Source organism: Phlebotomus papatasi, chromosome 3 (assembly GCF_024763615.1).
Source record: "Phlebotomus papatasi isolate M1 chromosome 3, Ppap_2.1, whole genome shotgun sequence".
In the NCBI taxonomy this organism is placed as follows: Eukaryota; Metazoa; Arthropoda; class Insecta; order Diptera; family Psychodidae; genus Phlebotomus; species Phlebotomus papatasi.
The window spans coordinates 73401854-73420581 of NC_077224.1; the positions used below are offsets into that span (position 1 = coordinate 73401854).

Genomic DNA, 18728 nt, shown 5'->3' on the forward strand with positions numbered 1-18728 from the left:
GACATTTTTCATTGCCGATAAAAACGTCAAAGTGACCGACATTTTGACAGAATGTCGATAGATCTGCGTAGCGGACGTAGTATATCAATTTAAATTCAAAAATTTAACGTATTTAAATGCGTGACTCCAACAGAAGGATAGAAAAGTTTTGCCAGTCAAATCTGATTTTTTTTTTAAATGTACACCAACTCAATATGCTTATCTCGCCTTGATCGTGACCGATCTCTCTTGGAGACTTGTGTCGGCCGTGAACTCCAAAAAGTGCTGAATGCACTGTTGATTTGCCAGCGCAGTATCTGCAATTGCCAACGCATCTCGGTCATAATTTGTCATGTTGGTGGATTTTGTGTGGACACTTAATCCCACTTTCTGTAGTCCAACAACACTCTCTGGGACAGAAGAAAAAAAAAAGCCCCACTCTCGATGAATGGAGAAAAAAATACGCAATGAAAGTTAAACTTGGAAAGACTATCACCGGCTGCTATTCCCCATTCACTCGATTGCGTTGATCTCTTCAAGTGTTGGCCTGAAAGAGCCGAAGCCCCCACGATCGGGAAATTGGTGCAGACAACAATCAGTTGTCGAACAGCTCCAGCTGGTGCTCCAAAGTCGGTCTTCGTGTACTTCGTGGCCATCGTGGTGTCTTTTCTCGGTTTTTTTTTTTTCAAACTTAATATTTCTTGTTCTTCTGGAAGCTCTCTTTGGCTGCCAAAAGGCCACACAAACACCAACAGATCTTCGTGCTGTTCCAATTGGCGTGCGCACCAAAGTTGCTACAATAATTTTAACCCACAACTTTTCTACTAGAGTGATTTTGACACAATTCTTGCAAGTGATTTAATTCTTATTACCTTTTTGTACTTCTGAGTAGTGCTGCGCGAGAGAAGTGTTTTGAATATTTAGAACAATATTAAAATGGTGCGAAAAAATGATAAAGTTAGATATTCCAATGGAAATCACAAGAATTACCTGCCTGAACGTGGTCCAAGTATGATTTTTTTTTAAAAATTATTATTTAGTGCGTAAAATAGCAAAGAATTTTATTGAATTTATCGGATCATTTGGAAAATTAATTTGCAAATCGTGCTGCAAATAAATTTAAATTATTATTTCTGTCTCGTAAATTTTGCATATTGGAAAAATTTATGTGAAAATCAACTAAGAAATGTGGTTTTTTTGTTCTCTGTGTTAGTGCCATTTCATTTGCAAACGTGTCATATATTTTGTCTTGTGCCTTTTCCATTCACTCTCTCTCAAAACTTTTTCCAACAACGTCCCCATGAATGGAGAATTAAAAAAAGAAGAAAAATTAGTGGCTAAATATCTGCAAACACGCACAAAATTGTCTCCATCCAGAACATTTTTCATCCAATAAAGCTGACTTTTAGTTGGTTGAAAAAATCGATTGGATTTCCTTCATAAAGCAACGACTTCGTGGCGCTTTTTCCACTCTGTCTGCATAATTGATTGTCCAGGAGAATTATTTAAGAGCTCCCATGGGGTGAAAAATGCATGAGAGACTTCCCTGGAAATTCATTTCATTCACGATCATTTTCATCCACGGTAAAAGTCCTTTTTTGTAAAGACTCTTTTTCATCGATTCTGGCAGTCTTGAGAAAAACTTCGCGAGTAAGACACGTGGACAGTTTCTTCTCTCTCTCGAACACGCTTTCATGCCTCGCTGGAAGATACATATTTCAATTTTTTATTTTTTGCACATTTTTTCCATTCATAATTAATCGCGATATATCATTTTTGATGCTCTATCAGCACTTTTTGCTGATGAATCGTTTAATTTTTTTTTTTTGGGCTGGTGGAAGAAATCTCAGATATTCCACATAAGTGCATTTTGTATGTTATGAAATAAGTGAAGCAGACAAACGGAGATAAGAGACGGAAATTAAATGAGTTTTCCAATCAATTTCATTTATATTATCTGAGAAATAAAAATCAAATGGGAATTTTGGTTGACATAACGGATTTTTAATCAACGGTTTTTTCGTTACGACAATTTGAATTTGATTTTTTTTTATAAAAGAGATTGTATAAAAAGGATTACATACTTAATTTTTAAATGTGCGACAATCTCTACTGGAGAGTTTTTACTACAAAAATCATTGAGTGTTCTAAATGAAAACTTTTAACAAGGATTTTTTGATCGATATGTCGGTCAGTTGTCTTCCAGCTCGTTCCTAACCTTGAGTAATTGTTTTGAGGACATTTCGAAGGATTATTCATTCTGTGTATCGTTTTCTTTTCGATATCGCCACAATTTGACACATGGATAAATTATTATTTTGTTAACGGTTGGCAGTAGACAGCACAACATATCGACCGCTCAGGACATAAGTCGAACAACTCAATTTTTTTACAAAAATGTTTTATTCGCTTTTTCGATACTTTTTTTTATACCCTCTACATTCCCTGTGAATATTATACTCTAAAGATAGTTATTTTCAAAGTTATAGTGATTTTAAATCTCTAAAATCCTATAATCTGCATATAAAATCTCAGCTTCAAATCGCTCTCCTGTAAAATTTACCTACTGCGAGTTGTTCGTTTCTTATTCTGATCGGTCGATATAGAATGTCATTATTAATAAAATTTCGAGCAATGACCGCTACACAGTCGTTATAACCGAGAATGTAATTTTAAATTGAAAAATATTGCCGAAAAACAAGATACTAATCGATTTTGATCGAATCATTGTATCCCAACTAAAATTTAACGAGCTTTTTACAACAATCTTTTACTGATAGTGTTCTTATTCTTCTTTCTCATTTCTTGTTTTTCGATAAAACGTGTCGTGTCACTGAAATGTCAAAATTATTTTGTTTAATAAAATAAATAATAAAGTATATTATCAGACAATTAATGATCTTTATATTTTTGTTTTATTTTAGTTTAATAGTTTATATAACAAGTTTGACAATTTTGCAATAAATAATTTAATGTTATAATTTTAGAATGGTGTTTGAACGTCTAATAACTTCTTATATAATACAAGTTCACAATAAAATTATATCAGTGTTAAAAGTAAACCTTACACATTACCGGCAAAGACAACTTGAAAAGTTTGACATTTCTATTAAAGGCTTAATTAATGTGAAGTTTGATGAATTTAAATATCAAAGTTTTAGAGAAATTTTATTCAAACTGAATAGGGGAAGTGCTTATAACTTTGGACAGTCTGCATATAAGCATCGATATCCCAAGTTTGAAGTGCGATATTTTCAATACTAATTGACTTTTTTGTTACTCTCTTTTCAGAAGGATTGTTTAGAAACTTGGCAAGCTATTTATCATCTCATTTTTACTAAAATTAGTTTTAATACGTTTAAAAATGAATTGATATGTAGAGGTGAATTTGACTCTTATTTTGGACAACCTGGTTATTAATTTTTACAACTTGTCTGTAAATTTGGACAGATAATCCGCCTCAACAGGATGCCCATTGTTCTTCATTTCATGAACCAATCTTACCAAGTCCTCTTCCTGGCCATGTAAGGGAAACGTGGAATGTCACAGAAGCCCGGAAACTTTCCATATCATTCATTAAAGTGAGTTGACTTCGGTGCTCCAAGTACGTGCGGATTCGCTCATTCCCTGACCTTTCCGGGAGCCTTTCAAGGCATTTCTCGCTACATCTCTTTCGTAGAGATGATGCTCCTTTGTTTCTCCAGGCATTTGTCCAACCTAGTCATCACAAAAGCTAAAACTTCACGAAATTTCGTGAGAAAAACACCTGTCCAAAATAAGAATCATCACCTCACTGGTGAATGTCTTAAAAAATTTCCCATTTTTCACACGAAAAATATAATTCAAAAGGCAAATCTCACTTCAGGTCAAATGTACAAATCATCAGTAACGTGAATCAACACAATATTCAATGAATATTCAATAATATCACTCAAAAACAGCGAACAAACTTTGTTAGTACTTCACCAAAACTAAATAAGACTGAAGTAAGCCACGAAGTTCTGTCATATTTCTCGTAAGCAATTGCTCACACTGAATTTTCAACAAAGCAATTTTAACTCAAATCATATTCAAAATTTAACGTATTTAGTGTTAAAATCTTCCAAAAAGAACAAATATTTAGATAGAATTCATTTTTCATCAAATATTGGAATAAAAATCCATCATTTTAATCAATTTATTTTTAGTGTCCAATGTTATCCTCAAAGTGTCCAAAATAAGAAACTGTCCAAAATTATGAGCACTTACCCTATTAATCGATTTTACTGAACTTTCTTTTTCTCTTGTTGGTCTTCTGTACTCCAGCTATTTAAAATGGAAAACGACCAGTGATAAGCCCTGATAAGCTTATGGTAGCTAAGATTCTTAACAGGTGACCTCAAAATACATGCAACTCGGAATGCGTAAAAATTCGATTTTGATTTGAATTTTGAGTGTAAAGAATCGCGTCGAGTTAACTGTTGTAGTCGGTCGAAATGGATAAAATTGGCTCGACGCGATTTTTACCCCCAAAATTTAACTCAATTGAATTTTACCGCGTTCTGAGTTACAATAACTCTGTTACCATAAGTTTATCTAGGGTTATCACTGATTTTTCCCAATAAAATTCATGTGTTCCTTATGCCTCTGGCACATCGGTAAAATTTCATATAATTAAATTTCCCATCCTTTTCTATCTAAAAATATTCACATAAGTGAACACTAACGTGGGTTGAACTAAATAGGGTAAAGTGGGTACAAGTTGGACAATTTGTCGGCAGTTGGACAGGGATTTTTTCTTGATAAATACAGTACTAAATCTTTTTAAGCACAAGGAACCAAATTATAAAAATTACGAATTGAAAATACACAAATAAAAATGAATTACTAAATTTATTAAGAAGAAAATCCCTGTTCAACTTGTACCATTGTCCAACTTGTACCACACCCTAGTACATGTCATCTGTAATCACAAATTGATGTTTAAAAGAAGAAGAAGGGTGCGAAAGAGTAGGATAGGTAAATAGAGAAGTTTTGGGGAAGAAAGGAATGTGGATTGTGACTTTATGAAATTTTCCGGATCTAAAAGGTGTGCTGTGTGACCATTAGGAACAATATTTTTTAATTGATCATTCTTTGTTTCATTGCATACTCCTATCACAGATTCCTACTCTATGAAAGTCATTTTATTGCAATTATACTTTGCTACCCAAAGTTCTAAACATGGCGGCTGTTTCTGGTTTTTTTTTGTACGATTTGAAATTGTGTTAAGTAGTTAATGACATATCCAACGTCAATTTCTGACAGAACTTCTTTCACTTTTATGGACTTTGTCCCAATTAATGTTATAATCCTTATTAGTACTTTGTTCTCTCAAAGGTAGTTTACGTATCTTGTGGATTTTCATTTATATCATTGTCTTGATCGTCTTGGCAATGTTTATAATTTGGTTAAAATTTAGTTTCTCAACTATATTTTCCGTTAAATTAATTTAAATTCAAAATTCAACGTTTTTTTTAATTCCTGATGGAAAGAGCTGAACTGGAATACTGTAGAGTATTCCATAGGCCATCGCTCTATAGTCCACAATTTATCAACCGTTGATTTCAAAACACTGATTTTAAGTTAGGTTATGTTTTTTTTAGTACGCGACATGCAATGTTGTCATAATTATTTTAATATTTTTGGCAAATTTTATTGAGTAGTTGTGATAATTGTGATCCATAATGAAGAAAGCGAGGACAAGTACCACAATCGCAAAGAAAGTGGAAGTCGTCGAGCAATTTCAATACTAAAAGTCGTTGATAATTTTAAATGTCATTTTTTAGTGCGACCCAAATGTCAAATCTGGAACCAAATATGGACTATAACGAGGCTCTACTGTACTTTCGAAGACATTCAATCAATTCTTTTTTTTTCTTTTTTTTTTGTTAAAAACAATTATTTTTAATATTTATAACGCGGTAGTAAACCCTTAATTCTGTTTACTGTTCATCCCAAGAAAAGACAAAAAAAAAGTGTTACAAATAAAAGGAATTTTGCAATCCAATTTTTTCACACTTGCGTTAGAAAGTTCATAAATTAGAGACAGACAAAAATAAAGTCAAAGAGTGGAAAAATGTAAAAGAGAGTGAATTCAGAGAGAGTTTTCTTAATTTTTCTTCGAGTATTTGAATCAAAAATGTCTGATATTTCACACAAATTTCCACCACAATGAGACAAATTTGAACACTGTGTAAAGTCTTTTGCTTTTGAGAATTGAAAGATCAACCAAAGAAGAGTTTGAGGGGGGTAAAATTTATTTTTATTCACAAGAGCATACACTTAGGAAAATGCGTGTGTGAGAGAGAAAGACTGGCATTTTCCTGGTGGTTGAGACGAGAGAGATTTTGGGAGAATTTTCCGTAAAATGTTGCCTGAATGGCAAAACTCTTTGAAAGTTGCCACAAATACACCTTCTCTTGTGCAAAATGATGAATTTTCAACAGTTAAATATTTATCTGCGTGTGTGAAAATTAGTTTTCTCTCTTTCACGCGGGATAAGAATAATAATAAAAAAATAAAAGATTCCCATACAGTTTCCAATAAATTTTCTCTTGTGACATAATATCGTTTTGGTGAGAGATAGAGTTTTTCTTTGGTGGATTCTGTGAGAGTGAGAAAATCCACCCAAAAGAATTATTTTTCTTTCGGAGAGAAGACAATTAAATTGAAAATTTTCGCATAAAAAAGTGCCTTGAGAGAGAATATAGCACAAATTCATCTTCTTTCGTCATTTTTTGGTGTTTTTCTTTTCGGTGAAAAATATTATACTGTATTTGAAAGTGAATTTTTTGACACAAATTCAGACGGAAAAACTATTACTGTCCTGCGCACAAGATCAACATTTTCTCTTGGCATTTGAGGAAAATTTTGTGACCCGGAACAATATTGGAAAAATCTCCTAAAAGTGATTTTAAATTTTGTTTGAAATGGGTTTTCTCACGTGCTTAAGAACATCTTTTCCTTGTTTCTTGCAGTGGAATCCCTGATTTACTGGCGTGATCCGAAGAAGTCTGGTGCTGTCTTCGGAGCCGGATTGGCTGTTCTTCTGGCCATGGTCTGCTTCTCTGTTATCAGTGTCTTCGCCTACCTTTCGCTGACCATTCTCCTGGGCACCATTGTCTTCACAATCTACAAGAATGTCCTGCAAGCCGTTCAGAAGACATCAGAAGGACATCCCTTCAAGTAAGTTTCGATACAAAAAAAAAATTTTCAGCTGTTCTTGTAAAAGAGCTACGCATTTGCATCATTATTATTACAATGTTGATCAATGAAGCGACCAGAAGCCACTCAATGACAAAGAAAAGTCACGTTCACTGAGACAAAAATATTGTTGAGAAAATAGGAAATTGGTGATCATTTTAATTTACTTGGCCTTAATTTTCCAAAAGTTATTTTGAAAAATGAGGTTATGTCATGTCGAAATTGAAAAGAAAATCAGGACATCTGTCCATCACTTCCATATTTAGCATAGAAGTTATTTTCATAAGCTTTATGTTCAGCGTACATCGATAAGAAGTTACTGGAAATTTTTAACATATTGCAATTCAAAATTTGTTCTTAGATTTTTAGGTTAAGACGACCATAACCTTATATTTTTAAGAAATTAATCACTTTGGTAAAATTGTAAATTTATTCTTCAGAAATTGATTTGTGAAGAAAATTTTAATTTCAGAAATTTTACATATTTTCTAGTAAAAAAAAATAGTGTTAGCAAATGTTGAGGTTTGGTCCACCAAATCCTCCCATTGGAAAAGCAAATAAGTGCTTTGACAAAATTACGGAATATTTGTCAGTATTGAATTTGCGATATTGAAAATTTTGATTAGAAAAATTGCGGACATATAATTTATAATGTTTGCAGATTTTAAGGTTAAGTTTATCATAACCTCACATTTTAAAGGAATTCATTGTTATGATGAAATTACAGAAATTGCTGCAGGAACGAATTTGTAGTGAACTTTTATATGTGAGAATTTTTTAGATTAGATTAGACATACTTTCTAATTGAATATGAATTCACAGATTTTGAGGTTAGGTTTACAATAACCTTACATTTTTGAAGTGAATTATTCGTTCAAGGAAAATGTATAAAAAAAGAAGAAGAATTTCTAACGAATTTATACAAGCCTACCAGATACGTGTAAGTTATTGTTTATTGGAAATATTAAACCACATCCAAATGAACTTAAATATACAATTTGGTAAAGTTATTCTACAAATTTAGACTTATAATGCCCTAACCTCAATGAGGAAACTCATCTCATAACAGAAATGTTTCAAAAATTAAACAAAAAATACCACTTCTAACGCAAGATTAAATACTTTTATTATACCAAATACACCAGAACATATTCAAATAGTCAACAAAAGAACCAGTTGAAATTTTGAGGTTAAAGTTTCATACATTTAAAAAGTTAAAAGAACTTTATGATAAGGTATTTTTTCGTGTCTTTAGTAAATTATTGATCAAATTTGCTCTACAAAACCTATTTACACCATGCAAAATATGTTTTCTCTTTTTTTAGGTTAGACTTAATATAACCTAAAACTTTTCGAATTAACCTTAGAGTAAGAGAATCTTATCATTTACAAGTAGATCTTGTAAAATTTGAAGATCTATTTAAAAAGTCAAAAAAGAGACATTCTTACTTCTTGATACATTAGCAAGATGGCTGAAGTACATTCTGTTCGAATTTCGAAGTGCCCAAGTGTTGATCTTCACTTTGTTCTGAGGAAAAACACAAAACAACAAAGTTTATTGTTTCTGTCCCATTATTTAATCACTCTATGATCACTGAGTAACTCTTTTGCGAGCTTTTTAGTGAAATATTTCATAAATTTTCCCCACTTTGTTCGAAAATTTAGTATGAAAATTCGAAATTGAATTTGAATTCTTCGAACATCAACGATTTTTTGTGCAAAGAGAGTTTCATTTACCTTTTATCCAAGACACTATTGGAGAATCAAAATCTACTTGTGTTTGCATCCAATGTCGTTCAATGTTTAATTTCAAGTTTTCGTATACATATCCCTACTGTCCCTACTATTTCAACGGAAAATGAAAAAAGGAAATCTTTTTCTTCAAGCTGTTTTTTTAATACATGGCTATTCTCAAGTGCTTCTATATAATTGTCTTTTCTTTGTGTTGGTTCTTGTCACGACTATTTGATGGTTTTAGAACACAGCGAGGACTGGGTAAAATAGTCGAGACAGAAACCAACACAAAGAAAAGTCGATAATACAGAAGCACTTGAGAACAGTCATGTGCTAAAAAATGAGTAACGCCGTAATGGAACAGGAATGGACAAATCAACATAACCTCTCATTGGAAAAGGGAAATTGTTCTAAACTGTACTAAAAATTAGTTCCTGGAATGAAATGAAATTTTCCTTTAAATTCTTTAGATTTGAGCGTATTCTTCAAAGTAACTCTAAATTTAATTTTAAAAAAACTTAAATAGCCTGAAAGTTAAAGATATTTTTCGGTTTTAAAATGGTTTTAGACTTCGGTATTCTAAAACCTCTCAAAACCACATAACATTTTTAAGTATTTTCCAACGAGTGATATTGTTGGTAAGGACCCAGTAAACATCGGGAGATGGAGAAACTTAGAAAAGTTAATTTTTCTCTCAGCTTTCGGCTCGGAGGCCAATCTTTCCTCAGTGATTAAATCTAGAATTTTTCAGCTTTCTTAATTGATGTAGGAAATTACAGGACATGAGATTTGGGGTCTCTGCCTGCACTGTAAATTATTGATATTCCTCTAATTTTTGCTTTAGAACGCTCTCGCTGTCTTGTGTTATGGATTTCTCTGTGAGATTATCACGGGTTCCTTTATTTAGTACTTTTTAGTACACGTAAAGTTTGCCTTTTTTAGTGGCGTGCATACATCGCGCAATAGGCGACTTAAAAATGTAAATCACTTCAAGTCAATTGGAAAGTTTGAATACTCCATGATAATGCCACCTGCGGTACTGTGATGAACTTAACATGTTCTAAAAAGTTAAAGTACTATGTACTAAATTTGAACCAATCTCCATAAAAAAAATCACATTGTAATCGTATAAATATTTAAATTGAGGGATAATTTTTAACTGATTCTTTTGATTCTTCAATACCTTATTCTAAATTTTTGTACTAAAAACACATTTGACGCCTTTGAACCTCTTTTGAAGTCCGAAAGTGCAATATCTCTTTTTTTATTTAAACTTTAAAGGAACTTCTTAGAAACCGACCTGACTCTGCCACAGGACAAGGTTCAGCAGGCTGTTAATGTAGGTGTGACGCATGTGAATTCAGTGATTGTGGAACTCCGTCGCCTCTTCCTGGTTGAAGATCTCGTGGATTCGATTAAGTTTGCTCTGCTTCTCTGGTGTCTTACTTACGTTGGATCCTGGTTCAATGGAATGTCCATTGTGATCATCTGTAAGAGTGTTGTACTAAATTTTTTTTAGTACTCTGTACTAAAAACTTTTCTTTTTTGCAGCTTTTGTGGCATTGTTCACTCTGCCGAAAGTTTATGAAAACAACAAGCAATCTATTGACGCTTATCTGGATCTAGTCAGGAGTAAAGTGATAGAAATCACCGACAAGTGAGTACTAAAATTTTTTTTCTTAACTTATGATTTGTTCTAAAAAACACATTGTCGATTGTTTCTTTCAACAAAAAAGGGCTAAGGCAGCTGTCCCGATTGGCAAGAAAACTGAGAGTGATAAAGATAAGTAAAAGATATATCAATGCAATTTCTTTTAAAAAAAAAAAAACAAAAGAAAAAAACAATCTCTCGCGTCTTTGCTTTTCTCAAGAGAAGTCACGATGAAAAGAATATACACCATAATTATTCTGACGTATTTTTTGTTTGTTTAGAAAACTGGTAAAAAGCGCGAAACACTGAGAGAAATATTTGCTGGTATTTCTCCGAATAAAAATTCACTGTTGCGAAAATTTCATTTTTGAAGTCATTATAAATTTTTGAAGTAACGATTTTTTTGTTAGTATGAAAATTTAATTGTTAGAGAGCATCTTATAGAAATCATATAATATCAGATACGGAATAAATTCTTAGGGAGATTCTTAAATTTATCAGAAAAAAAAACATAAATCTTGAGAAATATATAATGAAGAATAAAAAAAAAACAGTAAAAGTAAAAATATTTATGGTATATAAATTAAATTAATTGAAATATATTTATGTTACAAAGTCGACTCACATTTTAATAGTAATTGTAATTGAAGATGAAAAAAATTATAACTGATATTAATTGTAAATATACAATAAAATGATGAAGAAAAACTTTCTTGAAAGCGAAAAAGAAATATTTACCGAGAGATAAATTTGTAAATATAATTTTTTTCTAGTATTTTTGTCCTCCTTTTTCCTTCATATCTTCTTTTTCTAGGACTCTAAAGTTACATTTGCAGTAGATAAAGATAAAAAAGTAAACTTTTCTGTTATTTGGGTGATTTCTTTTATACAACGTATCATCTCTCACAAAAGATATATTAAGAGTAAAAAAAACTTATAGACATTTCATTGAGAGTGTTGCTCGTGTTGCTTTGGTGGGAATTGCCTAACTCTGGGAGAAAAAGTTTGGGATTTTTTTTAGTACTACGTGGGAAAAAAATTGTGAGTACTAAAAGATTAAAACATGTTACAAAAAATATTATCCTTAATGTTATTCATTGCCAAATGAATGACTTTATATTTTTCCTGGCCAATAGAACATTATAGAAGTGAAAAATTTTTGTACTAATTTTGGTTTTAGACCAAAAATCTCTGGGGTATCAATTAAATCGAACCGATAGATATTAAAATTTCATCCAAATAGGTGATAGATTTCCTGTTCCATAGGAATTCAAATCTCCATTAGGAACGAATTTAATTGGTCTATTTAGTACATAGCATATTTTGTTTGTGGAAGTCGTGAAAGTACTAAAAACCCAGTTTCATAATCTTCTAATAAGAAAATAAACAGATTTTTCAATTGATTTTAGCAGAATCTCTTTTTATTTTGTTATTGACCGTTGATTATTCAGTTGTACTAAAAATTAGTACTAAACAAATATAGTAAATGATGTTGTCAAACATATTCAACATTAATAAAAGTGGTCTACCAGGAAAAGTCCAAGTGTGCTTCAATGAAGGTTTAGTACTTTTAGTACACTTAGGAGTACTAAAGAGCTATTTCATTAATATTCAGGTACACTTTAAGCAGGTTTTATAAAAATACCTGCGTTAAGTTACATAGATTCTCAATCTAAAGGACAAATTTCTGGTAGCCAAAATTGACAGGACTTTCTTTATGAATTTGACACATGTCAAATCTGACATTTTCTCTCAGATTTAGAAAAAGTTCCACTATAATTTTTACGTGTTTCACTGCACTTTTATAAAAAAAGGAAATATATATAAAAAATAATTTCTAAATGGATCGCAGAAGGAAGAATTTTAAAATTCTTTCTTAGATGTTATAAAAACAAACAATAATCACACGTATTAAGGAATTATATGAAAAATAAATGTGACTCTTCAATGAAATGATTAACCACCCGAAGAAAGAATCGATATTAATATTCTTTCGTACTTCAACACATTTTTATATTTTGGTTTTGCCCACAAAGATTTAAAAAAAAAACAAGCAAACCACAAAACTTCGTGAGAAAGAAATACAATGCCTTTTTATTAAAAAAAAAACAATACACACACATAATATAAATTTATTAAATTACTATAAGTGAGTGTAATATTGATAATTTTTTTCTTAAATAAGGAAGTTTATTGAAGTGAAGAAAAAAAATATTAAAGCTACCGTAAAATCAACGTTAGATGTTTATAAAATGAATAAAAATGATTTTTTAGTTTTTATCTCTTTTATTTTTGTGAAAGTTTTTTAAAAAATAAAATAATAATATTTCTCATCCATGTCTGGAGGAGCTTTTTATCCTCCCAAAAAAAAAACAACAAAAGTTTTTCCAGCATGGAAATTGTTAGAAATATTTGCCCGAATCTCAATCCGTACTAAGAAATAAAAGAAAAAGAAAAATAATTTAATTGTGAAGAAAATCTGCGTGGAAAAAGCTTAAACATAAAAGGAAAAATTGTATAGAAATTGGTTATTTAAAAGAAATTTAAAAAGAAAAATCTGTGGGTGTGTCGATGAAACTCAAAAAGAAGAAAAAAAATAAATTATCATCTCAAACATTGCATAAGAATGATGAAAGAAAGAAAAATCTTAATCAGCTAATTGAAATGTGACCAAGCGTAAAAATTATTACTATAAAAGTATATAGAGTAATTAAGAGAATGAAAAACATAAGCTTAATGATTAAAAAAAAAGGCATACTTAAGAACTTATTACTGTAATTTGTGTGTTATGGAGAAAAACAGAAAAGCAGAAATGGAAACATGAGAGATTTTCCTCATTAATTCACAGAGAAAAAGAGAAAAAGAGAGAAAAACAACAACATTGATAAGATTTCTTATTTTTATTCTCTCTTATCTCAAGAAAATTTTAAAAAGTTTTATGAAGGAGAAAAAAATTTGATAAATTGGCTAAAAAAAATAAAGAATTGGGTTAAGGTTCTTGTCTCGAGATAGACAGTTTGAATTAAACGAAAACATAAAGCATATTTTTTAAAGAATGAAAAAAAATTTGATAGATTTTTGCATGGAATTTCTTTTGCAATGTATTAGCTGCAGATCGATGTGAACTTTTTCGTCTTACAGTGAGATTTAAGGAAAGAATAGAAAATGCGGAAAAAATTTGACATTTCGCATGATTAGAATCATTTTTTGTGGATGAGAGTGACGAGAAGAATTATGGTAAAAAAAAAACAAAACAAAAAACAAGTGTAATACCACATTTTATTTAATAAAATTTATTAACAGTTGGCTTCTTAAATAAAATAGCCTTTGTAGTCTTTTTTCCCGGTATATTGAACTGCTACGTTGGGTGGTGCTCTACAACTTCATTGCGGCAATTCCATTCGCTTTGAATCATAACCATATAATTTCGAAACAAAACAAGCTGAAGTGTATGATATGACATACTGAGGTGGTTTTATTGACCAAGACAAAATGGCTCAATAGTCTGAAATTGCGGAAAACAACATTTATAAAATCGCAAAAGTACAGTAGACTCTCTCAAATTCGGGCATTTGGGACCGAAATGTCAACCGGATTAGAGAGAAATTCGGGCGTCAATTTGTTTGAAATGTAACGATTTTTTGTTCATTTGCATACTCATATTGAGTTTCCATGCTCATTGATATTATAAATTGCATGAAAACCACTTATTAATGCAAAATCACATCAAAACTAAGACAAATTTGAGCATATTTGCTTCATTTGATAATCATAATCGAACTTGAAAAATGTCAACAAACTATTTTCGAATTTAACTGCTGCCCGAATTAAAAAGTAGCCCGATATTAAAAAAGCCGAATTAGCGAGAGTCCACTGTAAATTGGCTCCGTTCAGTAATAACCTTTCGAAGAGACAAAAGTCACTCCAAAATCAAGCCAAACCTATTCGAAAATCTAGACCAGTAGCCTAAAGTGGAAGTTCACGTACTCGCCGCTTTAATGGTAATTATACTCCCATTTCGAATTTCGGTATTCTTGACACTTCAATCGCCAACAATGTTAACAACAGTGTGTAAACGTTTTTGTTGCAAAAAGAGAATTTTTGTGTAGTTTTGTGGAGTTTCAGGATTGCAGAAAGTTTGAATTGCAATTTAATTAAAATTACAGTAGAGCCCTGCTATAGGCCATCGCTCTATAATAGTAAAAAATGTATCAACCGTTGATTTCAAAACACTGATTTCAAGTTAGATTATGATTTTTTAGTACGCGACAAGTAATGTTGTCATAATTATTTTAATATTTTTGGCAAACTTTATTGAGTAGTTGTGATAATTGTGATCCATAATGAAGAGAACGAGGACAAGTACCACAATCGCAAAGAAAGTGGAAACCGTCGAGCAATTTGAATACTAAAAGTTCTTGATAATTTTAAAAAATAACATGGACTATATCAGAGACGTGCAAGAACCGTTGAAACAGAATTAACGTCAAAAGAAACATGTACATCAAGGGTCAAAACGTCAACAGAACAAACTTATTTTGACGTTTATTCGGTTTCAATGGTTTTTGCACACCTCTGGACTATATAGTGCGACCCAAGTGTCAAATCTGGAACCAAATATGGCCTATAGCGGGGCTCTACTGTATAAGCCCATTAAAAATTATTTTAAACAAAAATTATCGTAAGTGCTCATAAAAATTAATCAGAGTGTGTCGTAATTTATTCATTTTTGGGAAAGTTACGACAAATTTTCATACAAATTTTTCTCTAATCAGCATTTGCCGTGACTCCTTTTGCTCGTTTGCGTGGCTTGTAATTTGCACCAAAAATGTAATATTTCTCATTAAAACGTTCACAAACTCTTCCAAATATCCAAGCACAGTGCGAATAATGCTATATTAAATCAATTCAATATTTGGGAGAAAAAAAGTAAGAAAAAATTCCTGTCCATCTGTCATTACAGTAGACTCTCGCTAATTTGGCTCTTTTAAGATCGGTCTACTTTGTAATTCGGGTGGCAGTTAAATTCGAAAAAAGTTTGTTGTCATTTTCACATTTGTTTATTCTCGAAGCAAAAATATGCTCAAATTTTTCATGATTTGTCTTAGCTTTGATGTGATTTTGCATTATTAAGAGGTTTTTATGAAATTTATAATAGCAATGAGCACATAAACTCAATATTAGTATATGCAGATGAACAAAAAATCGTTGCATTTCAAACAATTTGCTGCCCGAATTTCTCTCTAATTCGGTTGACATTTCGGTCCCAAATGCCCGTATTTGGGAGCGTCTACTGTAATTCAAAACAAAACAAACGACATGGCGCACAAAATTTATTCAATAAAAATTTATGAAATAAAAGCTTTAAGGGACAGGGAAAAGTTTGTTTAATTGATTAATTTAGTCAAATAAAGGCGCTTATTATCGCTAGAGTTATTGAAACTGATATATTGCATTTTTGAAAATTGTCGTAAAACTTTCAAGATCTCCTGTTATTTAAAATTTTCGAAAATTCTTCTACCAATTTTTCGGAACAAAATTGTTGGCAAACTTCAAATGGTGTTTCATAATCACAATTTTTAGTCACTAAAGCTTTTTTCACGATTTGAATCTGTAACACATTGAGCTTTTCAGTAAGCTCTTCGAAAGAGTAGCAATGCTCATTGTAGTTCCTTGCTATATGATGAAGAATGTTGTTTTTCTCTACATCTTCAATAGTTAATAGAAACACAATGTCGTTGTGAAGAATTGACGATAAGAATCCAATTGAATCTTCGCAATGAAGAGGGGTTCTACCTCTGATATTCTGTTGTCGAAATAGCTGGAAGAGTTTCATGCTATCCTGGATATTTCTGGTGAACTTTTTTACAAATTCATCGAAAGTTTTGAAATTTTCAGATGTTTCATTCTTTCCGATGCAGTGAAAAAAGTTCTGATTGTATCTATTTTGAATTGCCATAATTTACAAAACTTTTGTTGAATTAAAGAACTTGGTAAATATTTGGAAGAATTCCTTATTCCCTGATATAGCACAAATATGCAGAGGTGTATTGCCATCATGGCCAGTTTGTGAAACTTGTTCTAAAAGCAAGCACTCCCAGGAGCTCTCTAAATTTCTCCAATTCTTCAGAAATTGAAAAATAATATCATACACAGCTTCTGTATTTCCATCAAGGATTAATTTTGCGATGTTGAGAAGAAAATTAATTTTCAAATTAAGCTTTTGCTTCATTACTCATTGCATTTTTGCAACATTTTTCAACAAATCTCTTCAAAGTTTTAATTTTCGAATCATCCCCCAAAAAACCAGCTAAATTATGAGCAAATAGTTATATCTTTCTCTTTTGATATTATTATTTATCATTAACGTTGTAGTTAGAAATGTATTTCAGAAGTTCATCTTCACGGTAATTTTCATAAACATATTTTATGTAAGAATGGATCATGAAAGCTCTATTGTTTTCCAAATGAAAATATTCTAATAGAGACATTCCTCCAAAGTGAGGACTTTTTGTAAGTTTCCTAACATCGTCTTTGGGTAAAACTTGTAAAAAATCTCGGAAGAGATATTTTTTCTTTTCGACCCAAATGTAATAGAGTATAGAATGATTGTCTGACATGATGAAATCGTGATTGTTTTCTTGCAAAATCCTAATGCATCTCGAAGTAATACTTCTAGGATGCTTTTCATGCTCGCTGAGATCTTCGAATTCATCAAAAATCGAAAGGAAATGATAAACTCGTTCCTCTTCTAGAACTAAACAGACCTTTTCAATCCATTCTAGATTTTACTTTGTCTTTAGAAAAAAAATTCAAAAAAATAAAAAATACCACTCTCTGAATATTTTGAAGTTACGCATTTTAGGAAGTTCTTTGGAGAAGTCCGTTAATGGATTTTCGGAAATGGCGAGAAGCTTTTCGAAATACCAATTGTAAATTGAAACGTCCTTCTTTGTTCGCAAACGATTTTTATTTTGCCTGATTATAAGGCTATCGATTTGTCAATGAGTACTTTTGGTCCTTTCGATATAAGTCAGAATTTTTCGAAAAACTTCTTTTTCGGAAACTCCGTACTTTATGAAAGCATTGTAGAATTTTTCTAAAAAGCCTACGTCATTGTTTTTAATTTTTTCGTCAAGGATTGTCGCATCAAAAGTTTCAAGAAAACTTATAGCTTGTTCGGTACTTTGATCTTTATAATTTTGAACTAATGCACTAAAGCTTTCGGGAGATAAGGCAATCACCTTGTTACCTCGAAAAGCTTCTAAAAATATATCTGGCTTGAAAATTTTATAATCTTGTGAAGATTTTTCATAGTAGTGCAAATACTCAAAAATTCAAAATTCATCAGTTGCAAAATACACCCTCCAGCGTAGTTGAACTTTGGCCTTCAAAAATTCAAAATTGTGAATTTTCCACTCATAGGTAGGTATATGTATGAATGAAATGTTCACCTGAAGGGGAATTCTGTAGCAAGTATGACAATATCATATGACAAATTCTCATGGTAAAATTCGGGACCAGAACCACATTAAAACCCAGTTATCATCAAAATATCATTACAAAGAGTTCTGTGACGCTTTTAGTAATTTATATGATTTGGATGTTCTTTAAAACTTACCACATAAAAAAAAATTTAAATTTGTCATATGGCATTGGCATACTGTTGCAAAATTCCCCTACTGGGCTATCTCTGAAATTATATCTAAAAAATGAAAGATGCGTTGGATGATGTTGGTAGAAAAGGAGACTCAAGATAATGTCCACTGCGGAGCATGGGTGGAATCAGCGAAAACGGTAAATCGATACCTCTTATGTTTAACACTATAGACCAATAAAAAATATAATGAAAACTATGTTTATATTTATTTTATTTTTTTAGTACTTAATTTTTATTTGTATATTTTTAATGCTTTAGTTTTATAATTTGCTTCCTTGTGAGTTAAACAAATTTTGTACTATATTTATCAAGAAAAAATCCCTGTCCAACTTGTACCGGCGAATTGTCGAACTTGTAACACTATGTCCAAATTGTATCACTTCACCCTATATATTAAATAAAAAACAGTAATAATCTAATAATCAAAAAGATATATTAATTACCGGTATTGATTACCGATTGGCTGACGCAGCCCACAAT

General features: G+C 31.3%; 1 protein-coding gene across 5 annotated transcripts in view; it reads left to right on the forward strand.

Moving 5' to 3' along the window:
- Positions 1-13909, forward strand: part of LOC129807312 (reticulon-1-A) — a 28625-nt gene extending 14716 nt beyond the window's left edge. For 3 of the 5 annotated variants that reach the window (XM_055856500.1, XM_055856502.1, XM_055856504.1), the window contains 4 exons: positions 6978-7185; positions 10219-10427; positions 10489-10594; positions 10674-13909. In XM_055856500.1, the coding sequence (XP_055712475.1) occupies positions 6978-7185; positions 10219-10427; positions 10489-10594; positions 10674-10728 (578 nt within the window). In that variant the 3' untranslated portion in view covers positions 10729-13909. Of the gene's footprint in view, positions 1-225; positions 989-3694; positions 6908-6977; positions 7186-10218; positions 10428-10488; positions 10595-10673 lie in introns of those variants that run through there. The other 2 variants (XM_055856501.1, XM_055856505.1) reach the window with 2 other exon arrangements.
- The last annotated feature ends 4819 nt before the right edge of the window (positions 13910-18728 follow it).